This window comes from Ochotona princeps, chromosome 1 (genome assembly GCF_030435755.1).
Source record: "Ochotona princeps isolate mOchPri1 chromosome 1, mOchPri1.hap1, whole genome shotgun sequence".
Classification (NCBI taxonomy): domain Eukaryota; kingdom Metazoa; phylum Chordata; class Mammalia; order Lagomorpha; family Ochotonidae; genus Ochotona; species Ochotona princeps.
Window position 1 is genome coordinate 53,630,414 of NC_080832.1, and position 20,966 is coordinate 53,651,379.

At 41.6% G+C, this 20,966-nt stretch overlaps 1 protein-coding gene across 2 annotated transcripts in view; it reads right to left on the reverse strand.

The window, feature by feature from the left end:
- Positions 1-20,966, reverse strand: part of AFG1L (AFG1 like ATPase) — a 187,153-nt gene that overhangs the window by 109,968 nt on the left and 56,219 nt on the right. For both annotated transcript variants that reach the window (XM_004580338.4, XM_058660044.1), the window contains 3 exons: positions 19,939-20,040; positions 18,179-18,309; positions 4,457-4,556 (listed from right to left, as the gene is read on the reverse strand). In XM_004580338.4, the coding sequence (XP_004580395.2) occupies positions 4,457-4,556; positions 18,179-18,309; positions 19,939-20,040 (333 nt within the window). The remainder of the gene's footprint in view (positions 1-4,456; positions 4,557-18,178; positions 18,310-19,938; positions 20,041-20,966) is intronic.

The window sequence follows — 20,966 nt, forward strand, 5'->3', positions numbered from 1 at the left end:
CTGCCCCCACCAGATGTTGGCACACATGCAGAAGTCTAGCCTCTACACCACAGCTACAGCCATGCTCCCAATCTAATCAGCCAATCCCTGTTGAAGACAAGCTTCACTGGCTTACAAGCCGGATCTTTCTCTCTGTCTCTCCTTCTCTGTGTAAATCTGCCTTCCCAATAAAAATAAATAAATCTTTAAAAAAGAAAAAAAAAAAGAAATCTGGCATCTGTCAAGCACCTTTCTAATTATTTTTTTCTTTTTTAAAGATTTTTCAACCTCTGCCTTACCAAATGGCCACAATGGCTGGAGCTGAGCTAATCCAAAGCCATATGGGATCCCAGCACTTGAAGCAGGAATATAAGCAAATCGAGCCATTGTGCTGGACACACAAGCACCCTTATGAAGTTCCTTTTCAGGAAAGGTTTTCTCTCTAAGTTTGTGACCAATATTCAACATCTGAAATTGTGCCTCCTGTTCCTGTCTCTTTTTTTTTTTTTTTAAGATTTTATTATTATTGGAAAGCCGGATATACAGAGAGGAGGAGAGACAGACAGGAAGATCTTCCATCCTATGTTTCACTCCCCAAGTGAGCGCAACGGGCCGGTACTGCGCCGATCCGATGCCGGGAACCAGGAACCTCTTCCGGGTCTCCCACGCGGGTGCAGTGTCCCAAAGCTTTGGGCCGTCCTCGACTGCTTTCCCAGGCCACAAGCAGGGAGCTGGATGGGAAGTGGAGCTGTCGGGATTAGAACCGGCGCCCATATGTGATCCCAGGGCTTTCAAGGCGAGGACTTTAGCCGCTAGGCCACGCCGCCGGGCCCTGTTCCTGTCTATTTATTGAAGGCTGGCTCTAGCTTTGCATGTTCCCTTGGTACACCAGTATCTTTGTTCACTCCTACAAAGCCATGAACTCTAAAACAGTCCATAAACTCTCTGTGACTTTGTCCTTCCTCAGTTTACCATGCTGCAAGAGGCTTAAATGGCCAACTGCAGTTTTCCTGTCAGTAATCTACACTAGGGGCATCCAAAATTGTTGTAACATCTTGCCGTTTATAGACATTGTCACTGAATGCCTAAAGGAAATGCTGATGACACTGTATTCCAACATGTTGTCTACAGCAGAAGCCAACTTCACATCTACCTACACAGATCTACTATTAAGAAGCTCACTGGGGCCCGGTGGCATGGCCTAGTGGCTAAAGTCCTCACCTTAAACACGCTGGGATCCCATATGGGCGCCAGTTCTAATTCCAGCAACTCCACTTCCCATCCAGTTCCCTGCTTGTGGCCTGGGAGGACAGTCGACGACGGCCCAAAGATTTGGGACCCTGCACCCAAGAGGGAGACCTGGAAGAGGTCCCAGTTTCCCAGCTTCGGATCGGCGTGCACCAGCCGTTGCGCTCACTTGGGGAGTGAATCATTGGACGGAAGATCTTCCTGTCTCTCCTCTCTGTATATCTGACTTTGTAATAAAATAAAAAACTAAATCTTTAAAAAAAAAAAAAAGAAGAAGCTCACTGCCTTGGCTCACAGAGGTGCTAATACGAGTAAATTGGAGGAATGCTATACCTAACTCCATACAGATTTAATAGCTATGTTTGACAAAATCATTCAAAATTCTCCTGTGGTGCAACACATAAGGTTTAACTATAATTGTTTACATGACTGATTCCAAAAAGTGTTCATTAAGTAATTTATATTGCCCTTAAATTGGGGCTCCAGTGGTATACTACCGGTGATTTCAACTAAGATTTTTCCTTTTTCCACATTTTAATGAGTGGCTAAAGATAAAGAAATACTATTAGCAAATTTATAAACATAGATATTTGGGAGGGTCAAAAAATTATGTTAAAGTCATATTTCCAAAAGATTTCTTGGGCAGGCATGTGGTATAGCTGGTAACATAGTTTGGGATGCCTGCATGGGTTCACATCCCAACTGTACTCTCCATTCTTGCTTGCTGCCCATGTGTACCCGAGGAGACAGCAGGTGAGGGTATCCCACAGAGGATACCAGGATTGTGTGGCCCAGCACCCGGCTTAGGCCTGGCCCAGCTCCAAGGATTGTGTGTACTTGGAGAGTAAACCAGTGGGTAGGAGATTTATTTCTGTCTCTCTTTCTATCTCTCTGCTTTTCAAATAAAATGAACTAGTTTTTAAAGTATTTCATCAAAAACCAATCAAATGGAACAAAACAGATAAACTGGAAGGCTGAAATGTAACAGGAAGAGAAAGAGATCACAACACAAACACAGAATAAGAGATGTAGTTTGACAGTAGTTCCAATAGTGTATCTGAGTGTGTTCGTAATCATGAATTCAAAATAAGTCATCAGTGAGGCATAATTTCTTCTGAAAAAAGCATGCACTATTACACTGGTTTTTTTTTTCAGATTCATGAATGAATGCAATGCTGTCAATCCAACTCTTAATCTCATTTCCACCTTGTGGCAGTGTTTAACAAGAGTGTCATTCATTCTTTGTCACTTCTCTTTTCCTCATTTAATCCTATCTTGGCTACCTGGCTGAACTCTCTGGTTTCCTCTGGGATCAATGATTCCCAAATACCTTGAGTCCAAACCTTTCCAAGGGTACCCAGGTTCTTACAGGCATCTGCCCCACCATCACAGCAACCCCTACTTCTACCACCCAGCCCAAAACCATCTTCCCCATGGTCTTCCCATCTCAGAAAAATAGTAACTCCATCCTTGGGATCGCTCAGGCAAAAACCTTTACATTGGAGATGGTACAATATCACAACTGCCTTGCAGTGTCAGCATCCCATATGGGCTCCAGTTCCTGCCCCAGCTGCTCCACTTTCAACCCAACTCTCTACTTGTGGCCTAGGAAAGCTGGAAAGGATGACCCAAAGCTTTGGTTGGTGCCCTGCAACTGTGTGGGAGACTCAGAGGAGGCTCCTGCTTCCTGGTCCAGTCATATCCAGCTATTGAGGCCATTTGGGGAGTGAAACAGTAGATGGAAGATCTTTGTCTCTTGTCTATCTTTTCCTTTGTAAATCTGCCTTTCTAATTAAAAGAAATAAATCTTTTTTAAAGATGTATTTATTTTTATTACAAAGCCAGATAAACAGAGAGGAGAGACAGGAAGATCTTCCGTCCAATGATTCACTCCCCAAGTGAGCGCAACGGCTGGTGCACGCCGATCCGAAGCTGGGAACCTGGGACCTCTTCCAGGTCTCCCACTTAGGTGCAGGGTCCCAAATCTTTGGGCCGTCGTCGACTGTCCTCCCAGGCCACAAGCAGGGAACTGGATGGGAAGTGGAGCTGCCGGGATTAGAACTGGCATCCATATGGGATCCCAGCGTGTTCAAGGTGAGGACTTCAGACACTAGGCCATGCCACCGGGTCCCAAGAAATAAATCTTTAAAAAAAAAAAAAAAAACTCTGCATCATTCCTGATCTTTATTTATCATACTGTATATCCATTCCATCAGTGAATCCTACTGATTCTACCTTCTACTATAGCTGGAATCAGGATCATGCCTGCAGGAACACGGCAGGGTCACCCACATGGTCTCCTTCCTTCTACCATTGATACCTCTTCCCCACAGTCACTCTGCATGCTGCAGTTAGGGACATTCTGCTCAAACATCCATTCATTCAGTGTTCAGAAACTACATCACTGCCCTCTGGAAGCCTTCACATCCAAGAGGGGGACAGATAATAAGCCACAAATACAACAAATAACCGAATCATATCGTGGATCCATACATGCTCTGGGGAAAATGTGGAGCAGGTCCAGGGCAGCAGTACCAGAATAGAAGGGCTGTGCTGTGGATTCAAACAGGCACATGAGTTTCCACCTCAGTGGCAAAGCAACTTTAGTAAAGATTTGGTCGGACAGACTCAGCCAGGCAGATGTCTAGGGGGACAGCGTGCCATGGAAGCTCTCATATGACATTCTTTTCAGTTCCCCAACTGTTAACTGACCATGCTGAAACAGGCAAGATTTTAAACTTGTTGCTTTTATCTAAATGTTACTTGCATTTTAATTCTTAAATACTTTTCTAATAAGCTACAAGTGCTATTTCAGAAACGATAAATTAAGTGAAGGATGAGAAACTACTCATACAAGTGAGCTTTAAGTATTTTTCTAACGTTTAATTAGGAGTCTCATCTTTCATTCCCGTGAGTTTTTTCATGGCCATTTGGAAGGCCTGTATTATCTGACATCTCATATCTGACAGGGGTTGGGGGGGGGGGCAATAATGCATCAAATATGGAAGATCAACTGGATTACCTTGCTAAGAATGCAAACTTTTTTTTGCAAACATTTTTAAAATACGGCTACTGGTTGATTTTTTTATTCAGATTACACCAGTTACCAAGTTAACAATGAGCAAAGTCATCAGATTTATTAACAACGAAATCAGCACAAAATCATGGATTGTTCAAAGCTTGTTAGTTTCCACCTAATTGGCTGAGACCAGCCGATCTCTGTTTTTACCTTCCGGTGGTCTGTTGGACGTTGCCACAACGACGACCCCATTTTTGAACAGATTTTCAAAAAGCTGTTTCAGAATCATGGCATCAGCAATGTCAGTGACCTATGGACAACAACACATTTGTTTTACTTTAATTTCACTTCTGCTCTAACAAATTTGCTAATGGCTCAGCTTTTATTTTTTTTAAGATGGAAGTGATGTCCAAGAAAAAATTTTAATTATCATAATGAAGAAAAGAGTAGATAATTAAACACATGAAAGACTGTGTAACAGTCTTCTAAACTTGACTCTTCTTTTTGCAAGCCTGTCATTTCTGCATGAATTATCAAATGATACTGTTAACTTCCTTTATGGAACTACAGGTGGAAAGCACAGATAATTATTCTGAGCATTTAGGAAGATGAATTAATGAGAACACGATCAACTCCCTCTTCTTACTGCTACTCACCCCCTCCCTCCAGAAAAACAAAAATAAAAAGAAAGAGAGTGTGGGAGAGAGAGAAATAATAAAACATGCAGGCTGTTTTGTGATTTCAAATACCTTTCTGGCAAATGCCCCTGAAAGGTGACTTCAAATGGTCATGGGACTTCAGAAATAAGGACAAGTAACCAGTGAGACATAATCAGCTGCTGTTGAAAATAGAATGATATGACATAGATACTATTGTGCAATTGTTGCACAAAACAATTCAACAGATGGCCCATCACAAAAATAAGCAATTTCATTGTTCTTTTTAAGTGCCTTCTATTACTGTCCATGAATAATCAAAAGGCACTGCAGTCACTTCCAGCACAGCCAGCCTCTGCTAACCTCCACAAACACAAATATTCCTTCTACCACCACCCCAAAAAAGAAAGAAAACAAACCTTACAAGAATGGTTAATACAGTGCATAAAAAATCACTTCTGGCAGAACTTAGAAATGCATGATGCAAACAAAACTAATTCATCTAAGCCAGGTTCCAGACAAGCATAATTACGGCTCTTCTCTGAAATTCTTTCTAAAATTCATAATTTAAAAGTAAGTGCAACGATAACTTTTGAAAAAGCTTTTAAGATTCACCAAGAAGGAAGCTGACTTCCAAAACAAATGCATGGATGAGGCTTGATATTAATCATTGCAACTTTCCTTAAGCCTATAACATAAGTTTCTGTTAATACTAGTATAAAAATATTTTTATCTCAAAAAGCACATTTCAAATAATCTCAATGAAACTTGCTTAATTATATTCACAAATATGCCACATTGTTATTTTCAGATTGTGTTAGAGAACATACAAATCATTAGGGTTTTTTTAGTTACATCAAAATACTAAGATGCCAACTCAATGGTTATCACACAAACGTTGGGTTGCGCAGGTCTAAATCTCTTTTCCCCTTACTGTTGATATCTTATTCAAAAGCTGAATTATTTCTTTCCACCTGAACAAAACAAAACAAAACCACTAAATGGGATTGTGTATTTGTCAATTAAAAAAATGTTTTTGCTGTTTCAGTCTATATCTTGAAAGCATTAACCAAGACACTGTTAAAAATTCCTTAAATTAAAGCAACTTCATGAACTTCTAGGACAGTGATTAAAACAAATAGAAAATGGTGTTGATGTTATTTGATTTGGAGCTTAGGATCACTGTCAAATTTTGCTTCCGCAGAGGAAAAACACACACACACACACACACACACTCTCACAAACAGGGTCCTTTTCAAATGCTTAAAACATGAGTGGCATTTCTGATGAGCGGACAGAACAAGCTTGCAAATTTTGACAGCATGCACACTTTGACACTGGATTCCCAATGCCCTGAGTTTTTAAAAGAATGACGTCAATTAAAGGTTATCTAATTTTAGGACATAAAGATGATCATTTTGCTTTATCATTAATGTTTCTGAAAAAATAAAAAAAATGGCTTTTATGCCTTAAGATTCAGAAAATGGAAGGCCCATTCAGCTTAGGATATGACACAGTGTAAAGGTTTAAACTGGAAACTGAAAAAAGCAAACAGGAAAGGCTTGGGGTTGAGTTCTACTTTGTTGTCTTTATACTGCAGAATGGTTTTGCCCTATCAGAGTAAATTAACTTGGAGAAGCTATGACTAATTAATAAAGCAAGAGTCACTTGGGGTAGCCGGGTGCCAGCGTATCCTCTTTTGATCTCGTCCCTGCACTTGTTCAGCTTTGCCGGGGAACAGTAATTTTACAGTACAAGTGAACAGAAGACAATTGGCTACACATTCTTGGAGAGGCGGTTTTTTCAGCACCCAGCATTTCATTACCCCCGGGGAACAAAAGAGAAGGCTACAGATTACCAATAAGGCTAGCCTGCTAATACAGAGAGTGGAGACATTTCATTAGCATTAAAGAGAAAAGATTTTTTTATGACCTAGAGTTGCTTTCCATTATGACTCACTTAAGTAAAAAGAAAAAAAAAAACTCTAATGGTTAATTTACATGTGTAAGTGCTTGAGTCTCAGTCATGGGCTGATTGGTACAGTGCCACATAATGAATGACAAACATAAGCATGCATTATCAGTAATTAGTATTAGCACAAAAATAAGCACCTTTTTTTATTAGCAGTTTTTAATAGCTTTTCTGTTCTATAAAAATGGCTAAGACTATTTCTTCAATGATATTGATAGCTCACAGAGGACAATTCTGGATGAAGCTGTACAGAATTTCTTTTTTCGGCAGGGAGGAAAGGAGGTGGGACACAGTGGTAAAACTTATTTTGTGTCTTTAAAGAAAGACATGAAGAAATAACATTTTGAAAAAAGAAATCTTTCTCTTGTTATTCTGACAGTCTTCACACTCACAAACGATTTAACAAGTAACACACACATGCAAAAAGGACATAATGAAGATCCCAGAGAAAACTGTGCGGATAAGCTTTTATTTCAGTAATATACAAAAAAATAACCAAAAGACACACATTTCCCAATTAAAGTAAGAGTACTTTATCTAATACCGCAGAAACCTCAGTGCCACCTTGGCAATAGGAAAGACGATCTAGCTAGCAAAAAATGCTTTCTGTAAATGTCATCTGATTGTTACCAGAGTATGACCTTAAAACTTCCTCAGGTTCCAGCATGCAAAAGAGAAAAGGTATATCCTTGTATTTAAGTGGCAATAATTCCCATTCATCTTCCCAGTAAAATAAATATTATTCTAATTAACACCACCTAAAGGCCAGTAATAATTAGATAAAAAATCAAGGCTCCTAGTATGATTCAATTTTGAAAGTGAAGTGGTGATTGTAGATGTACTGTCACTGAGAATAAAGTGCTTAAAATATTATTTTTTCTGATAAATCAGCAAGTATTGTACCAGGCTTAATGGGCTTAAAGATAATTTTTAGGTTTTCATACCAAGAAACTCATGGAGCATAACTTTCACCAGTGAATAAGAGCATTGCCATTAGATTTAAATTGTTAGTTACTAATTGTGTGACCTTGGTCAAATTATTTAAACACTCGGATCCTCAAATTCCTCAATATAATGAATGCAGTAACAATATCTACCTTGTAAAATTGTTACAAGACATATAGTAAGTTCTCTGTATGGCATGTATGCTAATATAATTCATATTATTAAAGGACAGAGTTTAGCATTTTAGCTTTAAATGCACTGATACACAGTATTCTGCAATTGTTAATAAAATAGAGTTTGCTCAACAAGTAGTAGTTATTATTACAGAATATGCATGGTAGATGGAATAAATGGAATGGGCAACATTTCAGTTGGTTAAAAATAGATGTAACTAATAAATAATCAAACATGAGTGGAGGGAAAGAATCAACCACATAATTACAACAATGCAAACTGAATCAACCAAGAAACAAACTTGTATTAATTAAATTACATACAAATGTTTAGATAATCCGGGAGGTTGATAGAAAAAATACTGGAGTTGATGTTGTAATATGCCTTAGCTTCTATAAATTCTTTCACCTGAGAAACACTTTAAACTACATGGGAAAGGGCCAGCGTTGTGGTGCATGAGGGAAAGCCACTGCCCACAACACTCGCATCTCATGTGGGCACCAGTTCCTGTCCTGGTTGCTTTACTTCCAGACCAGCTCCCTGCTAATGTGCCTAGGAAAAAAAAAAAAAAAGGAAGGTGGCTTCACATACTTGGGCCCCTAGCACACACTTGGAAAACCTAGATAAAATTCCTAGCTCATGGTTTTGAACTGACCCAGTCTTTGCCATTGTGGTCATCTGGGGAGTGAACCAAAAAGTCAAAGCTCACTTTCTCTCCCCACCTCCTTTCATTCCCACTCCTACTCTCTCTATAACTCTGGGTTTCAAATAACTAAATAAACATTTAAAAAAAAACTAGATATGCAGGGCCAGCATGGTGACTCAACAGGAGAAATCCTGTTCCTACAAGAGACAGCACCCCATATGGGCACCAGTTCATGTGCCAGCTGCTCCATTTCCCACCCAGCTTCTGCTTATGGCTTGGGAAAGCAATAGAGGAGGGCCCAGATCCTTGGACCTCTGTACCCACTTCAGAGACCCAGAAGAAGCTCCTGGCTTCAGATCAGCTCAGCCCCAGCTGTTTCAATCTTTTGGGGAGTGAACCAGCAGATGGAAAATCTTTCTGTCTCTCCCTCTCTGGGTAAATCTGCCTTACCACTAAAAATAAGCAAAATTTTTAAAAATTAAATATACAAGGTATGAGACTTTAAAGAGGAACTATACTAATAATAGCTATCATCTGATACTAAAAGTCATTCATTCATTCACTATTAATTCTCAAGCTGTTCTAGATACCTGAGATACATCAATGAGCAAAACAAACATTCATTTATGTAGGTTTATATTTTGTGGAAGAATATGGATAATAAACAATAAACACAGTGCAGGCACTTAGCAATGACGACTCTGTCTGGGATGCCTGCATCCTATATCCCACTGTGTAGGTTCCAGTCTTTGCTCTCTTCGGATTTCATCATCCTGCTAATGCACACCCTGGGGGGATAAAAGATGATGGCTCAAGTATTTTGGTCCTTGTTACCCATGTAGGAGACTCAGATTGAGTCCCAGCACCTGGTTTTGAGAGAATTCAGCCCCAGGTGTGCTGGGCATTTGAGGAGTGAACCAGTGATGGGAGATTCTCTCTCTTTCTCTTTCCCCCCAACTCTTTCAAATATTTTTAAGTAATTCAATAATTCTAAAAATAATAAATATTTTATATGTTGTGCACCACAGAAAAAAGGGAAGGGTGAAGGTGAATGCCAAGCTGCCGGATTTTTAAAAAAGATTTACTTTATTTATTTAAAAGGCAGAGTTACAGAGAAAGATAGAGATGGAAAGAGAGGGAGAGATAGCAGAATTTTCCATCCACTGGTTCACCCCCACCCCACTAACAGTCTGGGCTGTGCCTGGCTGGCTCACCAGGAGCCAGGAGCTGCTTCCAGGTCTCCCATATAGATGCACAGACCCAAGATTCTGCTGCTTTCCCAGGAGCATTAGCAGGAAGCTGGAGCCAAAGTGGAGTGATTGGGACTCCAATGGGCACCCATATCGATGCTGACACTGCAGGTGGCATTTTAATCTGTTGTATCACAGTGCGGGTCCCTAAACTGCCATTTTAAATAGGGTTTTGGGATAGACCTTGTAAGGAGGAGGTGCCAGGGCAAAAACCTGAAGAGTAAGGGAGTTACTCTTATGGATCTAGGGGCACTATAACAAGAAAGGCGTAGACAGTTATGAGCAGAACACCACACCCAAATGGCTTGAGCTGTGGCCAGAGATAAAAACTTGGAAGTATCTCCCCATCTAGCAAATGGGACTCCCAGCTATTGCTGCAGATTTTAATGCACCATTCAGGTTTCCACCTATGATGTAAACGCTATCCTATCCCCTACATAATTTTTTTCATGATATATATTCTCTACAAACCTTTTGAAGATTGCATGAATGCACAGATTAAAGAAATGTACATTGAAATGAATTTTCTCCTTTTTCCTTTTTTAATGTGTTCTAGAAACAGACGGAGCTCCTGTCCGCTAGTTCACTCCTCAAATATCCAAAACAGCCTGAACTGGGCTGGGAGGAAGCTAGGGTCTGGGAATTTAATTCAAGCCTGAACCCAAATTACCTGAGCCACTGCCACTATCTTACATGGCTTGCATCAGCTGGAAACTGGAATGAGGAACAGAAAGGGAGATTAAACTCAAACACACTAATATAAACTCTAGGCCAAACTCCCACTCCTAAACTTTGCATAATTCCATCTCCCATGAACTTTCTGATGTACTTATACATATTGCTAGTCACCACATTTGTCCCTGTCTAGCTCTTCATTGATGACCCCAACTCACTAAACCCTTAGAATCTTAAAGTAGCAAAATTTTTAACCCTTTTTTCCATTGTGGTGATGTATTAAATATCCACCTTCCACCTGATGAAGCAGAGGCTACCCCAAGTCATGTTTGCCTGGGATACAGGAGAGAACGAATGAACAGACTCCCAGCACCACAGCCATTGTCAGGCAGAACAGACTAGATGTGGGTCAGACAAGAGTCACAAGGACATTTGTCCATTTATACAAGTTTTCCCTCCCAGTCATTATCAGACAACAGGTATTAGGCTGGGTACAAGAAGTATCCTATGATAGACACACAGGAAGTGCTATTTGGCCTGCTACTAGAACCCCAAAGTGTCTGGGAATTCTCTTAACAGTGTTAAGAGACTGTTCTGTGCAGAGTTGACCAGTACCCATTTTTTTAACTTGTACGGCTGCTGGGGATCAAGGTACAAGGAAAGTAATATTCAGGGGGTATCATCTTGAATTTTGAAGAATGGAGACAAGCAGAGAATTGCACTCACAATGATGCAATTGTGATGTGCTGGAGGAGCTGCCATAAGCCTGGCAGAGGACAGCATAGGTCAGGTATTTGGAACCAGGACACTCAGGCTCTGCTTGGAGATGGCCTCTTGCCCTACCGGACACAATCCTGTCCTTGCATCCTCACATTCCCTGGCATTCTCGCTGTCACATGCACATAGATATTGGCTTTTTTTTTTTTTTTTTTTTTTTTTGCAGGCAATGGTCAGCTTCAAGATTTAAATTTGTAATTGTGGAGGAAAATGGAAGAGCAAAACTATTAACACTTTTCATTCTGGGACATAACAAGCCAACCTTGCACAAGGGAAGAGAACCTCTAAAAATGGTTACCTCTAACAGACTGGGATGCTACCCAAAATATGGGGTTCCATAAAAACTCTTGGATTTGTATCTAGCCTTGTCATCTCAGCACATGACTTCTTCAGACACCTGCCAGGAAATAAGCATACACTCAACTATTGACAGGGACTCTATGATCTATGAAGAGAATAGGATTGCAAATAGTGAACCTAAATGTACAGAAGATAAGGACAAAAAGAAAGCAGGAGGGTTTAAGTGACAGAAATGATCAAGTATTTCCTCCTCAGAGTACAAACCCTGTCAAGTTGGATTTTCAATTACCTACAGCCAAAGGCATCTTTAGTAGATTCCTCATCTTTGTTCTTGGGATTCAGTTCATCAGTACTTCCACTACAGGTAACAGATACTACACTAAGGAGGGAGACATTTCCTTGTAGTAGCTCTGACCAATGCTTATGCTATGTTTACAAGTGATAGGGATTGGGGAGGGGCGTGGCCTTGGGCCTGGGGGTTTAAACTTCCAGCAGCCGCCCAGCAGCTGGGGGGCCTCAGGAAGGGGTGTCTTGCTCAGATCCTGGCTCCAGCCACCATGTGCACGTGGTGAGCTGTCCCCGGGCCTGCCAGTGTGCCATTTGGCACCAGGCTCTGCCTGCTGGCCGCCCGGCCGGGGAGCTCTGGGAATTTGGTTCTTTGACTCACTGCTGAACCCACAGTGCTTTGGGGACATGAATCAATCCTAAAGATTCCCAATGACAGTAACTCTTTCTCTGAAGAACCTGTAATTACTTAACAATGCTGAGTACCGAACACCAGTTCATGCAAAAGCTAAGGCTCTGGGCTTGTCCAGCAGGATGTCCCATTACCTGATATGATGATGGACCAGCAGAGGGGTCACAGTAGGCAGAGCCATGACATTAACCAGCATTCGAGAACCATATCCGGGGGTAAATTATGTGGGGGTTGTGTGGGCCAAACCCTCTGGAAATTCTAGCCCCACTGGTTAGCTTAAGAGTGGGGGTGGTGATGGACTAAGCTAGGGGTGACCAAGGAACATACCATCAATCACAGGTAAAGGAACCGATAACAGTCTGGACTGGTCAAGGCAGCAGCACCCGAATGTGCATCCTGAGTAGGGTGTGAGGTGGGCCGGGCTACTACGTTCACCAGCTCATGCAAGGCCAAATGGAAGGCCAGTCTATGCCAGGCACTGGCCTAAAACCCAATGGCATGTATGAGAATTTGGTATGGCAGGGGATCAAGGGGAGAAACTTGGGAAACTCCTCTGGTGAATCAAAGCTCCCACTGGTGAACAGGTGGTTCAGATCTGGGGGTCGGACAAGCTGGGTAAAGCAGCTCCAACTGCTTGTCAGTGTATGAAAAGGTGATGGAACGGGTGCACCAGGCAGTACTGAGCAAACCATAGCCCACAAGTAAAATTAGAAACCAGGATGGAGCACAAGACATGCTCAGCTAGGTTCTTGCACCAATTGGTCTGCGTGAACCACGGAAGCTGAGCCACAGTGTCTAAGGCAGAGGTTGCAACAGGTGGACGGGCTGTGCCAACCTGAGTCAGAGCAACCATTGGAATGCTGAACACTGGCTGGGAACAGGCCCGGTTGGGGAGCTAAGGGGAAACCCTAGCTAGGTGGAGGTTCCCACCAAGGGGCGCACAGGCTGGAATGGGACTGCGTTCTAACTAGGAAACAATTGTAGTCTCCCTTGGCACAAGTGTGGACTGGGACTTGACGCACCGAGCCGGGTTAGACTGCAACACTTCTAGTGTTCTGGAGGACCAGGGTAGATGTGGGACGGACTAGGCTATGTCTCAACCCCAACTGAGCCATGTATGAGCTATATGTGGGTATGGACGAGCCGTGGCTGGGCTGAAACATCCAACAGCAAGAACCAGAATGGGTTGAAAGCCAGCCAAGAAAAGCCACTGTCCTGCTAGGACACCAGGTGAACTCAGTAGGATTGGCTCACAGACCCACTGACATGCGCGAAATCTGGCACCAGGAGGGGTTCTGATGGAGGAGCCTAGGCAACTCCTCTGACAGGACACAGACCCGGCACGTAAGCGCAAGAAACATGATAGGAAACAGCCCAGAACAGGCTATGGAAAGTTTCCCACTGGCATACATTTGGCATGGGTCGGGGGCAGACCAGGCTGAATCAGTTCATGTCATCCACTGGCAAATCTGAACACCAGAACAGACCAGGTTTGGTCGCGACAAAAGCAATACACAACACAGAAAGCCAAGGTGAGGTTGCCTATGCCAGATGTGACTGCAGCACCCGACCAGCACATGTGAGAATCAGGAAGGGAGGGGGCAGAGCCAGCAGAGGAATAAGGAGTGGTTCCCTTGCTGGACAGCTACTCCCACTGGAGAACGTGGGCTGGGATGGCGACAGACCAGACTAGGCAGGGCTACAGCACCTGTGCGCCTCATGTGGACCAGATCAGGGAAAAGCCAGGATGGGCGGATTATTCCTGCTGGTGCAAACAAAATTGGAGTGGGTGAGGGTTGTCTGGGCTTAGTCACAGCATCAGCTGGCACTGGGGGCTATTTCTGTCAAGTCTAACCACAGAACCACCTGGACAGTGCATAATCTGGGATTGAGGGAGACCCGGGAGGGAAATAGTGGGCTCCTCCCTCTTGGGTTACTACTCCCATGGGAGAGCACAAAAAACTAGGACAGGGGCTGGGGTGGCTAGACAGAGAGGCACTCAGCATCCGTGAGGGCTGGATAGTTGAGCTGGTTAGATGGAATTAAGCTTCAATACCCTTTGACATGTACGAGAGCTAAATGGGATATGGGGCAGACTAGACTAGTCTGCTACACATACTGGCAAACCAGGGTAGGGGGCAGGCCTTGTGGGGGTTATTGTGGGTCACTCCAACTAGGCTGCAGCTCCCACTGGTTTATGTGAGGGTCGAGTGTGTGTTGGGCAGAACCAGGCTGGACTGCAACACCCATTGGTTCCAGTGGAAGTCGGGGCTGAAAACAAAACCAACCCAGCAACTGTAACAACCACCAGCTGATCGGGGTGATGGACTGTGCTGGGCCCTATACTTGCTAGTACATACAAGAATCTGGTCTGGGAATACCTCAAAGTTTCTTTTGGGGATCTCCCCAATCGAAATGGTGGACTAAGAACCCTAACCAAGAAAAGACAGAGGACAGAGCAAGTCATTCCACCACCTCAGCTATATGTTGGCAGCGAAATACTGGACAAATGGAGACTCTATGATGGACTATGTCAATCAGTGGATTCTTCAACAACCTCATTGTGCCTGGAGTGGTGAAATTGGCAGCGATTCATAACTGGTGAACTACCAAAACAACTTGAGCAAGGATCTCAGAGCATGCCCCACATCGGGGACCTGGGATGGGTGGGAGACTGGGTGGGGCTTCTCCCTCAAAATTCCCTTTACCTCAGCTATGTGAAGGAAACAATAGGGAAATAATAATCTTACCCACTTCCCTTGTACCTTTTTACCATAATTAACAATGTAAAGATTGTCAAAAATATAATAATAAAAAAATAAAAATTAAAAAAATAAAATAAATTTTAAAAACCAAGTCATAGGGAAATCTCTTTTGATTGAGAAACAGGAATAAAACACGAATTGGATCATGCCACTGTCACAAGCATAGGAAATCCAATTCAATGAAAGTGATGTCCTGGAGACTTCAGAATGAAAGTAGCACACTCATGGCATCTTAGGAGTACTGCAGCTTGAGATTGGAGGTGGATGCTCAGAGCTCATCAGCTATCTAGGGAGCACCCTCGTGCCCTTTCCCTTCAAGCAGTTCAGTTACTTTCTGTACTTCTTTATGCCTGAGTCACTGCTAAGTGATCATTTCCTTTTGTGCCAGTTCAGTCAAATTCAGGAGAAACAGAATATGAGTGGTCCATTCCCCAGGACACACCAACCACTCAAGCCCAGTGTTGCTGACAAGTAAGGGGACTGGTTACATGCAGATCAGATGTGTAGGCACAGTCTATTTAACTGTTGGGAGAGACAGGATCCTGTGACATGGAATACTGCTCTCTCACGCAATTGGATGAATGAACACATGAATGAATGAATATCAAACCAAGTCTGCATGGGTCAGGGAGTAACAGATAACCTCTTCTTTCTCTCTTATTAAGTAGCATCGTATGAGGGTCTATTTCTCCTTGAACTCTCTGAACACTAAACATATAACTTAAAAACTGCTTTTCATTGCCTGTATTTTTATTTTTTTTGAATGACCTGATAATTTGCAAGATTAGAGTCCTGACAATTGCTTTGATATCCTTCTTCTGGTCCATATTTCAACATTTTAAAAATCTGAACTCAGGGGCTGGCGTGGTGGCACCACAAGAAAACACCCAGCCTGTAGTGCCATCATTCTAGATGGGTACTGGTTCTAGTTCTGGTTACTCCACTTCTAACTCAGCTCCCTGCTATGACCTGGGAAAACAGCCAAGAACAACTCAAATTCTTGGACCTCTGCACCCATGTGGGAGACTCAGAAGAAGCTCCTGGCTTCAAATTGGCTCAGTTCTCACTGTTGCAGCCATTTGAGGTGTGAACCAGCAGGTGGAAGATCTCTCTCTCTCTCTCTCTCTCTCTCTCTCTGTCTCTGTGTGTGTGTGTGTGTGTGTGTGTGTGTGTGTGTTCTTCTCTCTGTAAGTCTGTCTTTGAAATAAACAAACAAACAAACTGAACTCAATGGAGCATGCCCAGAGTAACTGGTCAGGTCTTCATTCAGGCTTCACTTTCAGAGTAGCACTATGACTTTGGATGCCATAAGTACTTTTATTTTCATGAGTCCTCTCCCTTATTAAATTTTTTAAAATTTAAAAACAAAGATAAACAGACACAGATGTAACACAGCTGTAACACACAGCCTAGACACATAACTGATTGATACATTTGTTTTTTAGGTTAAAACACCTTCTGCAACCCCTGAAAGTATCAAGGACCCCAACCACCATGCCTGCTGTGCCCTACTTGCTCAGCACCTTCTTCAGGATCATGTGCTCTGTGCAGCTGAGTTTCTAACGACTTCCTAACCTTCTCAGGCTTCTTATTCAATAGCCATCATGCCATGGAAACATGCCAATCATTTTTCTCTGAATGTTTAGAACTTAACAGTTTTACAATTAAGAGTAGTGCTTTTTAAATGACACCTAGGAAATCAAGATGCTTTTAGATTCTTTATATATGTGCAGATTAAAAAATCATAATTTTATAGAATGAAGCAAGCATTTTTAAAAATACTTTGTAAACTATAAACCATTTTACAAAGCTTGACTATTAATATTCCTATAAAATTTTCTATTTCCAAAATCACAATCAAAAATTTATAAATAAAAAAGAACTTTTTAAGGGAAAAGGGTATGCTTTTGGGCTACCGGTTTAAGAAGGCCACATATTGGAGTGCTTGGGTTTGACGCCCAGCTCTGGTCCCTGACCCTAGCTCCTTGCTAATGCAGACTGATGAGGAAGTGGTAATGGCTCAAGCTATTAGTTCCTTTACCCATATGAGAGACCTGGAATGAATTTCTGGCTCCCAGCTTCAGTCCCAGCCCAAGATTATTACAGGTAATTGAGCAGGAAACAAGCAAATCAAAGCTCTATGTTTTTCTCTTTCTGGTCCCTGTCTCTTTTTGCCTCTTAAAAAAAAAAGGAAGGAGGGGAGGGAGGGAGGAAAAGAGAGAGCGAGGAAGAAGAAAAATGTGGTAAACCTTGCCAACTCCATTTTATTTAGAAATGTTTTGGCTAAACAGATAGTAATGAAAACTCAACAGAAATGGACCTCACTGATTCATTAATTTTGTTCTCTAAAGTTAACTTGGTTCTACTTTTAGACAGCTACATTAAGCCTGTCTCTCTTTATAATACATTGTCATACATATTATACTGCCTTAGAGTTTTGGGAAAATCTCTCTCCTTTTCCTTAAGTGTTTCCTTGGAAGATCTTCTTTTCTTTTTTAAAGAACTTACTTATTTGAAAGCCAAAATTCTAGAGCGGGAAAGAGAGTGAGAGGGAGGGACTGAGTTCTTGGCTTTGCAGTACCCCAGCCCCTGTCGTGGGTATTTGCAAAGTGAACCAGCAGATGGGAGCATGATCCAGCTCTGTCTCTCTCTGTGTGTGGCCTCTCCCCCACAAAAAACAAACAAACAAACAAACATCTTTAAAAGCACTTTATGGTGTGGGACAAATGTAGACCCACTAACCAGCACTTTAGAGGTAGACAAACTTTTTGCAGAAAATACTGAACAGTAAATACTTTCGGCTTCATAAGTCTCAGTCTCTGTTGTATTTTCTTTTCCTTCATTTGACTACACTTTAAGACATTTTCAAACCCTTCCTTTCTCACTAGTCATACAAAAATGGGAGGGTCCTGTGCAGACCCTGGCTTCCAACCCCTGAGCCAGATGGTAAAACTTAAGTGGTAAGAGGTGATGTGTCTAGTGAATTCACTAAATAATAAAACCAGGAACAAAATTTGAATCTTTGCAATTCATTCAATGTACCATTCTACAATGATGAAAAAAATCCCAACTTTACCTGAAATTCATCAAAGCATAGGAGACACGCTTCTTGGCTGATTTCTTCAGCTATGGGAGCTATGGGGTCATATGACTTGGCCATGAATCCTGGTTTCCTTTTTGGCAAGCTCTGTTTAAGGCGATGTATTCCTTAAATGCATGAAATCAAACACAGGCAAACTGTATTACTAGTATATTTTGGATTACTATAATTTTTAAACTTTTAAATGAAATGTCAGTGTGGACATAAAAATTCAGTTCAAATTCTGTGCATAAAACAATTTTGATTCTTGATACTGACTGCATTTCTCTGCCTCGAAAATAACTTATTCAGGTATCACTGTATCATGCTTTTAATTGTAAGAAAACTCCAACTCTATGCACTGTTCAGTCACTTCAGAGATGACAAAGCAGTAGACAGGTGACGAAATGGATGGACAAATCAGTGTTGAGGATTTCAGCGAAGGGAGCAGAGGAAGTGATTCTGCCCTACATAGTCCCAATTTTGTTTAGCCTATCTAATCGGAATGTCCCCTGGTCTAACCTAATGCACTAACACCAGTCTTTGTGTGGGCACTAAATGCTGAAAAGTATTAGGAAAAAAGATACAGTTATGCATTGTATACATGGATCAGAACATCAAAACACTTTACCCCCATGAACAAGTACAATACGCATATGTCAAATAAAATATAATTTTTTTTAATTCAGATATTTCTACTCTGGGGAAGTTAAAGTGAAGCTGGTAGACAAATCATGCCAAACTGAAACAACATAACAATGCCGGCAAGGCAACCAGACATAGAGGATGGTACAAACTGAATGCTAAAGTCATACAGTCAAGGACCCAAGAATCCTGGTCTGAGACTCCTGGGGGTTCTGCCTTCCTGTGATTGTGACCCTGGCATGGAGGGTGGTCTCTGCCAGCCTGGATTCTACAGTGTTAGAGGATTTCTGGGTTCAGCATTTGGACTCAGATGCTGAAAGCCACTCACTCCAGAGCTGCTAGGTTCTGGCATGGTTCTAACTAGTTCAAGGGTGCTTTTAAGGCTAAGCTTCATTACCCATCTGCTGGGGTTCAGAAACCTGAGGCAACTGAATCACTAGAAAAGTTCTAAGCACAGCTGATCGGTCTCCAAAACGCTTTCTTCCAAACAGCCAGTGTTTCTCGGCTGCTGTACAGTCATGCATCAGCTCTGTTCTCCCAAACTCAAGGACAACAACATCAAGCCAAACTGGGGCTCTGGACATTGACTGCAGAGCCAATAGCCAAGGGATGCACACTGACACCCAAGGCATCAGATTACAGACGCCTCAAAGGCAGGGTTCCAGCAAGGGATCTCAGCCCACGGCCTTGGTATTGGTTCCATACAATTCTTGGTTCTGCATGTTACCCTGATACTAACCTAGGAACACATAAGCCGGTACAAATAAGTACTGAAAAATAAGATACAAATCGTACAAGAAATAACCAAGGGAAAGAAATAAATGTCCTAATGAAAAATAACTTCTTCTAGGTGCATTTTTCATGCCTTTTTTAAAACCAACATTTAATAGAAATATAATATACCTAAACTTAATATAATAAGTTTGGTTTTCTGGTTTGGAAGTACAGAATTTGTCTCAAGCACCAACTCTGGCTACATGATGATTTTAACATACCAAAAAAAAAAAAAACCCACAAATGAAGCCAAATAAAATTTTACTTCAAGTAAAAATCTAATTTGTTTTGTGGCAATGGTCCACTGGAAAATCATTTCTTCCAGATTATTAACTTACTTTTGTGCACATCTAGCATGAAACCATGAAAATGGACCCGTTTTTTCCTCTTCATTTCCACATAGGCATAAAACATGTCCATCACCATTGTTTTTCCTGTCCCTTAAAAATAAAAAATTAATACTGATAAGCAGCATGTATTGATTGCATTAATGATTATTTATAAGCTTTTATGTTTTTTAAAACATTTATTTTGTTTTAAAGTGAGAGTTACAGGAAAGGGAAGAGAAACAGAGAGATCTCCCATGAAGAGCTGGCAATAAAAAATAGCATGTTAATTTACTACCTCCTGCAACAGCAGCATCCCCATATGGGTGGCAGTTTGAGCCCCAGCTATTCCACTTCCCTGCTAATGGCCTGGGAAAAGCAGTGAAATATAGCCTAAGTACTTCAGTCCCTGACACTCACATGGGAGACCCAGATGAAGTTTCTGGCTCCTGGTACCATCTTAGTCCAGTCCTAGCCATTGTGGCCAACCAGTGGATGGAAGATCAATTGATCAATCAATCTTTATTTCTCTTGTGTGCCTGTGTGTGTGCCCTTCTCTTTCTCTGAAACCCTGCTTTTCAAATAAATAAGTAAATGTTAAAATTAAAAAAGAAATGAAATAACAGAAATATCAATGACAGCAGAAGCAGACTCTTTGAAAAAAAAAAGAACTGATAAGACTTTCACTTGAATTAAGAAAAAGGAGGAACAAGTCAAATTGCCAATATCAGCAATAAAAGAAAGCATCACCAGAGCTCTTAAAGATACTAAAAATAAAATAATTATAAACAACTTTATAATTGATAACAGCGAGTTTATGATTAATAACCTTCCCACAGAGAAAACTCTAGGGCCCACAGGTATCACTAGCAAGAACTATTAAATCTATTATTAGAACTACTGAATATTTTAAATTTAAAGAACAACAATCTTACATTAACTCTTCAGAACATAGGGGCGAAAGGCTTCATCCCAGTTTATTTTCTGAGACCAGCAATAGATTTAAAAAAATCCATCATTATGGAATCAAGCTTAGCCCA